At 37.9% G+C, this 8,502-nt stretch overlaps 1 protein-coding gene and 1 long non-coding RNA gene across 4 annotated transcripts; one reads left to right on the top strand and one right to left on the bottom strand.

The window, feature by feature from the left end:
• On the bottom strand, positions 1 to 6,348 carry LOC107079587 (protein LKAAEAR1). 3 transcript variants are annotated; one of them, XM_015365016.2, is made up of 4 exons: positions 6,293 to 6,348; positions 5,704 to 6,108; positions 4,723 to 4,848; positions 3,714 to 3,924 (listed from the first exon to the last, which is right to left on the bottom strand). In XM_015365016.2, exons 2-4 carry the CDS (start codon positions 6,022 to 6,024, stop codon positions 3,772 to 3,774), a joined length of 600 nt encoding a protein of 199 aa, XP_015220502.1. In that variant the 5' UTR covers positions 6,025 to 6,108; positions 6,293 to 6,348; the 3' UTR covers positions 3,714 to 3,771. The 3 variants fall into 3 exon arrangements, with proteins under 3 accessions (XP_015220503.1, XP_015220502.1, XP_015220501.1); XM_015365017.2 differs by lacking the exons at positions 3,714 to 3,924; positions 6,293 to 6,348 and adding an exon at positions 1 to 307 and having other exon boundaries at positions 5,704 to 6,285; XM_015365015.2 differs by lacking the exon at positions 6,293 to 6,348 and having other exon boundaries at positions 5,704 to 6,285.
• Positions 6,349 to 6,417: 69 nt separating this feature from the next.
• LOC107079588 (uncharacterized) lies at positions 6,418 to 8,004 on the top strand. Its single transcript, XR_001480532.2, has 2 exons — positions 6,418 to 6,506; positions 7,376 to 8,004. It is a non-coding gene; the product is annotated as an uncharacterized lncRNA (long non-coding RNA).
• Positions 8,005 to 8,502: the final 498 nt, after the last annotated feature.

Here is an 8,502-nt window from a genome sequence, read left to right on the forward strand (position 1 = left end):
TTGTATTTGATCATCTTTATTATTGTACCCTCTTTCTGAAATAGCTTTTGCAGAACCCAGTCTATTACATTTTTCTTTAAATGCTGTATGGGCTGTTAAGAAGATACTGATACTGGGGTACAGAAATTATAAGGTCCTTTTTCTTTACCTTGAGAAAGTCCTATTTGTATGCAGCTGCTACACTGTACATGGTCAAGCAAGTGACCTAACAGTGACTAATTATAATACAAAAGCACATCAATGGATTTCATGTTCGATTTATTGTCAGTCCCCTTTCGTCTTCAAGAATCTCTTCAATTCTTTTCCTCTGCAAGGCAAAAAAGAAAACAAAATATTTTAAAAATGTAATTAACAAATTAAGTATGAGGCATTCACCCACAAAGCTGCTGATCAGGAAATATAAAAATTTGAAAACAGAAATATACATTTGTGAAGAAGAGAACTCAAGTATATATTTTAGATACATCTGGCACTGCATAGAAGAACAGACAGTTAACTGGGCAATTATTAAGCCTATCACATTTAACATTGGCCGTTATGACAAAGAAAGGACCTCTTCACACAGCTAACTTTGTCTGCATGAAACAAAAGACACTGATGCTGCAACTCAGAAATTATTTAAGGCACTTGCCAAACAGAAATTACTGATAAAGAGATGTGGACTTAAAGTGGTAAGTACTTAGAAGGACTGTTCTTCTAAGAGAAGGACTGTTGGAAGAGATCCAATAAGTACTCTGGAGTGAAGCATCTTCTCAGTTCTCTCCTCACTTATTTATGATCTTAACATAACATTCATTCGATGAAAGACTGGCAATTAGCTACCAGATCATTAAAATCTGCTTTGCATGCACAAGATCCTCCACAGGCACACCTCAAGCCATAGGGGATATCCTGAGGAAGGGGTTTCTTTGCAACTTCCTGCAGCTGAACCCAATGACAAAAATTCAAATTAAAAATTGCAACAGTGCTGTGTTAGAGAACAGGACACACCAAATGTTTATTTGTTGGATTGTCAGCTGAATACGATTTAACCACTACAGCTGCAGCATTGGCTTACCCCTGCTGAAATGGTCTTTTTAGCTAATCTTTACAATAGTTAACCAATACTGGCGTGTTTCTACAACGGTGCTGCTTGCACTGCTGGCGATATCTCGCTGTCAAAAATAATGCATGAACTCTGCTTTACTGCCACACTCGCAGTCACCAGGGAAACACCCCGAAGCTTTCTCAGTGGAATAAAAAAAAAGTTACGTGAGAGGTGAGAACAAAAATCTTTAGTGACAGATTTATGAACCTGTTCAGCATGGGTAAGGGTGAACACAAAGCACAGCTAAAATATTTATTTAAACAGGAACCAGAGAAAAGTAAAATCTTATAATAAATCTAAAAGAATAGAGTAAGTCAAGCAAAGCAGAATAAAAACCCTTTTAGATTTATAGTTGAAGGAAATAGTGCAGCAAATTCACTGCAGGACTTATGGTTTCCACTTTAAAGTCCCTAATGTAGACAGAATGATTCATTTAGCTGCTATATTATTTCAATAAAAATATGTTTTTAAGGAAAGCAGGTGTATTAAAAGGTTACTATTTTTGTTTTGTTCTTAAATGTGCATTTCTAAAAAAATGCTTTGTTTCACTTAATACATGCAAAACATTATTTTGTACAGTCTTAGGCTACCTACTTGTCACAGATAGTTCCATAAACCATCAAGGTCAGAAAGATGAGAATAAGCTTAATATTGCATTTTGAATTTAAAATCATTATACTTAAAAGTATTTCTGAATAATGTGTAAATATTTTTGAAGCTTCTAGTCTATTTTACATTTTTAAAAGTAAAATGAATAAAAATATAATTTCTGATAATAAACAGTAAATCTCAAACTCGGATTTATTGTGAACCACCAATATTGCTGAACATCAAAAGAAATTTACACTAACTGCAAATAGTTAAAGAAATTAAATGTTTTGTAGAATGGGACTTAGATTGAGTTAACATGTTTTGTAGAATGGGACTTAGATTGAGTTAACATAGCACAACAGCACTGATCAACAAGGCGGTCTAATTTGAAAATCAAAGGCTAGTAGCATGTGTGGCCAACACTGGAAGCAATGTAAGCTGTACATCTGTCATGCATGCTTTACAATAGGTTGCACATGCTGTCTGGTGGGAATCGGTCCCATTCCTCTTGTAGAACCTGGTCTATGGTTAAGCATGGGCCTGAGCCCTACATGTCACAAGTTGTCCCAGCTGTTTCACAAATGGTGAAAGGGGCTCTTGAGAGAAGGGCATACACGGCATAACTGTCACATTTTCATTTCACAATTTAGCTGTTGTTAAACGAGCAGCATGAAGACATGTGGTGTCCAGCTGGAATCATGTTAGGATCAGCCTGCTTAAAGAGTAGCAAGCGAGGTCCCAGAACTTGATCAATGCGGAGCTAGGCAGTCAGGCTGATTCACTGATAAAGAGGGGCAGGCTCCGAAGCTGACAAGTCCACATAGCGCACTGCATCAGATACTCACTGCGCAGGCATTATTCTGTGGATATGTAGAGCATATTAGTTATTTTTCTTTCTTTTCACCAGGCTTGCAATCAAGAGGTTAGATCTCCTGAAGACCTCTGCCCTATCATCTCTGACAAATAAAGGTCATTTGGTCGGTCATGAATGATCAATTAACCGAAATGACATCAAAAAGATTTAATTAATACCCAAAATCCATATACAGTACCTGATTTTATAAAACATACAAGCATAAACAGAGCAATAGTTTATTTTGATGCTCAGTATATGACATAAACCTTCTTATCGCTTGGGTGGGGTTCAGCAAATCCTGATATGACTGCAGTTTTTAAGAAAAGGCCTTAACGGCTGAGATAACATTAAACACTGTATCTGCTCCTTTCAAAACAACAAACAAAAATGTAATTGTTAAATTTTAAATACATGTAGCAAAATATAATGGACTTTATTATATTATTCAATTAAAACCTTCTATGATGACAAACCACCTCTTTTCTCTAAATAATTAAATCAATATGTGCAAATTTTCATCCAAATCCAAAGTCTCAAATTGAGACTGTATCTGAACTGTACCTTATTTAAAAAAATGTAATGAAATTTGATCGCTTGTGTGCAGACCCTTTGTACTAGAGCAGTGACATAATAATGAATATCCAAATTTAATTCTTATACAAAGTGCACATTAATAATGAACAGCCACATGAAAAATTTGCAATCAGAAGTACTGATTATTACTATTATTATTATTGACTGAGTATATACAATATGCCAGAAAAAAAATATGCCCATTTACTATTTTGTGTATACTCATTAATAATTAGAATTACACACAGGTATGGCATAGAGTAGCCCTTGGTTCATATTCCAACCTCCCAACTCATTCACATATAGAACACAGCTGGAGAGATTAGTTTCAATAATGTCCACTAGGTAAGGGCTAGTAATCGGAAATGCAATGGAGTTATTATGCCAACCAATTAATTAAGTGCAGGGTATTCCCTGCAAAGAACAATATTTGGTTCCAGATGAATTCTTTTTACTAAATAAACAAGTGTAATGTTCTTATCCTGGTTACCCATGAAAACAATCCCAAAGCTGAAACCCTTAAATAACATAACTTGGGCAGGAACTGATAGCAAAAAAGCAAAAGAATGAAAGTATTTCGACCACAGGACATTGCAGGAACAACTGTTCCGGGGTTTCAAGGTTTTATTTGTGTGTTCATGTGTGGCTTTTTTTTTTTGTTCCACTAGATTTCTTCCCTGAAGCAAGCAGTGCAGCCTAAGTCAAAATATATTTTTTTTGTTTGTTTATCCTTTATTTTGATGATTTCCAGCTGGAGACTGTCTAACTCTGTGAAGGCATGCGGCAGAGGAGGTGGACTCAGCAGGCAGGGGCAGGACTATAAAGGAGAACCTGGGTTGTCACAGCAGAATACAGCACAGAATACGGCAATGCCAAAATAGGTACTTGTTTTATGCATGTTAAAACTATGGGAAATAGCAAAGCAAATCTGGTAACCTTTCAAAGGAAGGTAGATTACAAGTAATCTAATGAAAGAGAAATGAATATGGCAGCTTTGGTACAAACATCAAAGCATCCATAACGGACCAGACTTTCTCCCTGGACAGTGGACTTGTTACCATTATCCATTTATAAAAAGGGTATGGAGGTAAAAATGTGCCCATCCTGTGCCACATGAAAAACTAACAGTGTATGTGAAATAAATTTGACTTCCGGCGCTGGTTTACAGAAAGCTCTCTCGTTGTGTGACTGTTTTAATGTTTATTTATACGTTAATACTCTTGTTTTGTGTTGGACGCTCAATGTCTGTCATTACTTATGATAGACAAACACTTTTAAACCTGAGGACAGACTCCTTAATGTCATTACATTCAAATTGTCTACATGTTTACTTGCACATTGTCTATTGTTTGTTTGTATATTGTCTTGATGCACTGTTTGCACTTTGTTTTGTTTTTTACACTTGTTTTACAATCGAGAGACTTTCTCGATTCCATTGTACCAGTACCGGTTACATATGGCAATAAAGTTAAAGTTCAAGCTCAAGTAAAATGTAAAATGGTTATATCTTATCATCTGCAGTTCCTATTGTGTAAAGGAAAACTATATGATAGAGAAAAATGTATGTAAAACAGGGGGAGCCGAGAAGGCACAAGTAATGCACTGCAGCGCTCACCTCTAGTTTATCTACCGCGTCGTTGCCAGGGCTGATCTTTTCAAGCTTGGCTGGTAGCAGCAGCTCCAGTCGAACAGCTTTCTGTGCCGTCGGCTGGCAAGAAATCAGATGGTTGATTTCTTGGGCCTGGAATTAGGAACGAAATGATGATAAAGAGAGGCTGCTGCATATATCCAACAACTCTCACCTTGTTTTCATGTTATAGGCCATTTTATGTAGTCTGACATGAAACACAAAATTGTTATTTTTCAACACATAAAAGTCACAATTCTGTATAAAGCAGATGATAGAACCTATCCACACTTCAGTAAGATTTGTGTTGCTAGGATGACTGTAACTATAGCATTCAGTTAAATAAACTCTAAAATGTTTTAAAAACTTTTTTTTATACTGCCCATTGTCATGAGGCTGACTGCTCAAAGCAAAATACTCTGTGAGCTACAATATTGAACTCCACTGGGCCTCATAAGCCAGACCTAAGTTACTAGTCTACTTAGCATCACAAACAATCCTACAGTATCTTCTGCATAGCTCTCATGCTTTAGTCAAAGTGCCCATGTTCTGGTTTGCAACACATACTAACAATTAGCACTTACTGTACATGCCTTCTAAAAACCACACAAAAAATAGATTAAATAAAAAAGCTCTATGGGAGACAGCTCTTTAAAAGCTGCTAACATGGCATAGAGACCTACAGTACGACTGTCCTTGTTCTCACTGTAGGATATAAGACTTTGAGACCAAGTATTCAGTTGGGCTTTTATACATACAGTACGTGTCTATGTTTGAGTGTGAATTAGTTTACTTATAATTCCAGATGTTACGAGCTATAGAGTATAAGACAGGGACTTCGATTAATGCAGCCCAACTTTGCAAAGAATTAACACAATCATGTTCGTTCTGTGCGTTGTGTCGAATCAGGAAAAAACATGTAAAAGAGAAACAAAAAAGAATGATAAAAAAATGCAAAAACAAACCCACTCTCATGCTTTGGTACCGTACTCTCATCGATCGCACCCTGTTGCGAGCTTCCGCAGCCCTTAGCTGCCCGATCACTGTGTCCTGCTTCCTCTGCTGCTCCTCTGCCTCTGGGTCTGGGTTTTTTTGCGGGTTTCTGCTGACGGGTGCCCTCCCACGAAGCCGCTGCTTAGAGATCAAAACTGAGTTTACAACCTCCTTGCTCGGCTCCTCGTAAGCGAGGTACCGAGCTTTTTGCAGGAGGGACATCTTTTTCAGTTCTGATCCAGGCACATTTTTCCAGTTATGAGCCACGAACTTTTCTTTTTTTGCCGTCGCGGACATGTTTTCCTGCTGTGAATATTTCTTTTCGCTGCAACAGTGCAGACTGTGTGTTTCAGCGTCTCACTTGAACCTTTTCATCCTGAACTAAAACAGAAAGCATGCAGCTGTAGAGTTACATTTTAAACACAGCCGAAGTACCGGTTTTATCTTGGAGAAAGTAAATCGGGCTAACTTCAAAACAGATAATTGTTATGTTTTTTTGTTACTTTTTACCTGTAACAAAATTTTACTTATCTCTTCACAACTGATTAAAAAATGCCCTACCTACCTTTCGCTTGTTATCGTCGCTATGGTAACTGCCGCAGTGACGTCATATTCGTGCTCCCACTACTTTCGCTAAAGCGAGGCGCTGTTGCACTGATGATCCACTTAAGGGCTTTGGAGGAGGGTATGCTGGTAATGTAAAGGAACAAGTAATAGGTTTATTCCATGCTGAAAAAAAGAAGAAAGAGAACACAACGTTTCGTGTAGTAGAGCCGAAGGTGCATTTTGGATCTCTAATTACAGTATTCTTAAGACAGAACATACTGTATTTTTTGTTGCCTGTAAACTAAAAGAACTCAATGGATAGTACACATTTCCCTTACGTGATCACTAACTTCAAAGTAACAGAAAATAGTGTGTGGGCAAATGCGCACATTAACAATAGTATATTTGAAATACGGGTATCTCAAGATAATACATATGAAAAATTAAAAAAAGCAACTCTTTTAAAGTATATTTTAGAATGCAGTATTGTAAGCGACTGATCCACAGCTCAAGTACTTTGCGAAATAATTTATATTCAGTGATTGCTCATGTGGAGACTGAGTTAAAGCCTCTTCTGTCTTAAGAGTAAAGTGGACATGCCTACCTTCGTTGACTGATTGGATTTCTCAGTTCCACAGCCAGAAAAATGTTTAGCTGATTGGCCCTGTGTATAACTGGACATTCCTCAGGAGTAGGAGCAGTTAGGTGAAGACAGCAGGGAGCTGTGTCTAAGCTCTCACAGTTCAGGAAAGGAAAGTGTATGATTGGAATCCAGATTCATATAGAGTTTATGGAACTCCTCTGCTTTACTGTTAGTTGGCAGCCCAAACACCAGTTCTAGGTTTAACAAGTTAGAAAGAGATGATGAAGACTTATGGGGATTTTTTTAATGGATTGGATTTAGAAGAGGAAGATGGATCCAGGGAGAATTTAGCATTTGTTTTTCTGGTGTGTACTGTGTTCCTGGATTAATGTGAATTCCTTGTGGTCTGTACAGAGCAGTAGATTTGTGTTTATCGTTGGGAACCGGGTGCCAGTGGTTATGCTGGCTATGGTGTACCAGTACGCCTCTGAGACATGGAATTTACCGTATATCGTCCAGGTAACGGGAAGCCCAGCTGAGTGCAGGGGTTCCAGGAAATCAAAACTGAAGCAAGGAAGGGAGAGGGAGAACTAAAAGGAGTTTGACAGGAATCCATCCATCCAGTGGAATAGAGAAGTGAAGAGTTCTTCCACAGAAGGAGAAGAACTAAGGATCTTTTGCTTACTAATACCTCTGTGATGGACTGGCTTTTTAGGACCGAGCAGACTGAGTGATAGACATGTTGCCTCTGTGACATGTTGACTCAGAGCTTCATGTTCATGCTATTCATGCCTGCTATTAAAGGAACTGCATCAACATAGGAAACAGTTAACCCTCCATTTAACCTTTAATTTATGTCAGACAGCTCAACAAACTATCACTATCCTCTGGGCCCAAAAGAGGCCACCCCACTGTGAAAGGAGCTGTAGTATAATTCCAGTCTATCACTGCAGAAAGATACCTGATGTGTGTTAGACTACATGCAAATATTGTAAAGCGTCAAACTGTCAATGGTTTTATAGTCTGAGTCACCTAGTACAAATGTGGGTTGGGCTACAACTATCATCTTATCAAGACATATTTTCTTAATGTTATTGTCTCCATTTTGTTATACGATCTTAATAAAAGGACATTTAAACTTTCCTCTACAGAGTGTGTAAGTTGAGTTTTTATTAAATAAATATATATCTGTAGCAGGACCAGATGGAGGATGAATATCTGGGAAGATACCCAGCCCTTTGAGACCCAAACATGTCAGAATGAGGAAATACATTGAAGGAGTTTCGGAGAGGTCAGCGGGACCAGATTGCACAGCACATGGCCAGACATTCCCACCGGACTACACCTGCTCGACCTGCTAGCATGAATTGACCTTATCAGTCTCCTTCAGGTTCGGGCAAACAATCATCCGCAGCAATGAGGGGCAGTCAATGATCTACTGTACAGAAGGAATTGATAAATTAGTTTCTCCACCTTTGATAAAAAACACCCATTGTGTAAAATACTGTGGACGTTTAATTTCATACTGAGCACCACCAACTCTTTGTCAGATAGAATAAAATAAAATAACAGTTAGATAAACAGAATCAAAATGGAAATTTAATGGCTGCTGGGCTACACTTGGGTAGTATAGCCTATTTATATTT

The sequence above is a fragment of the Lepisosteus oculatus genome, chromosome 16 (assembly GCF_040954835.1).
Source record: "Lepisosteus oculatus isolate fLepOcu1 chromosome 16, fLepOcu1.hap2, whole genome shotgun sequence".
Lineage (NCBI taxonomy): Eukaryota > Metazoa > Chordata > Actinopteri > Semionotiformes > Lepisosteidae > Lepisosteus > Lepisosteus oculatus.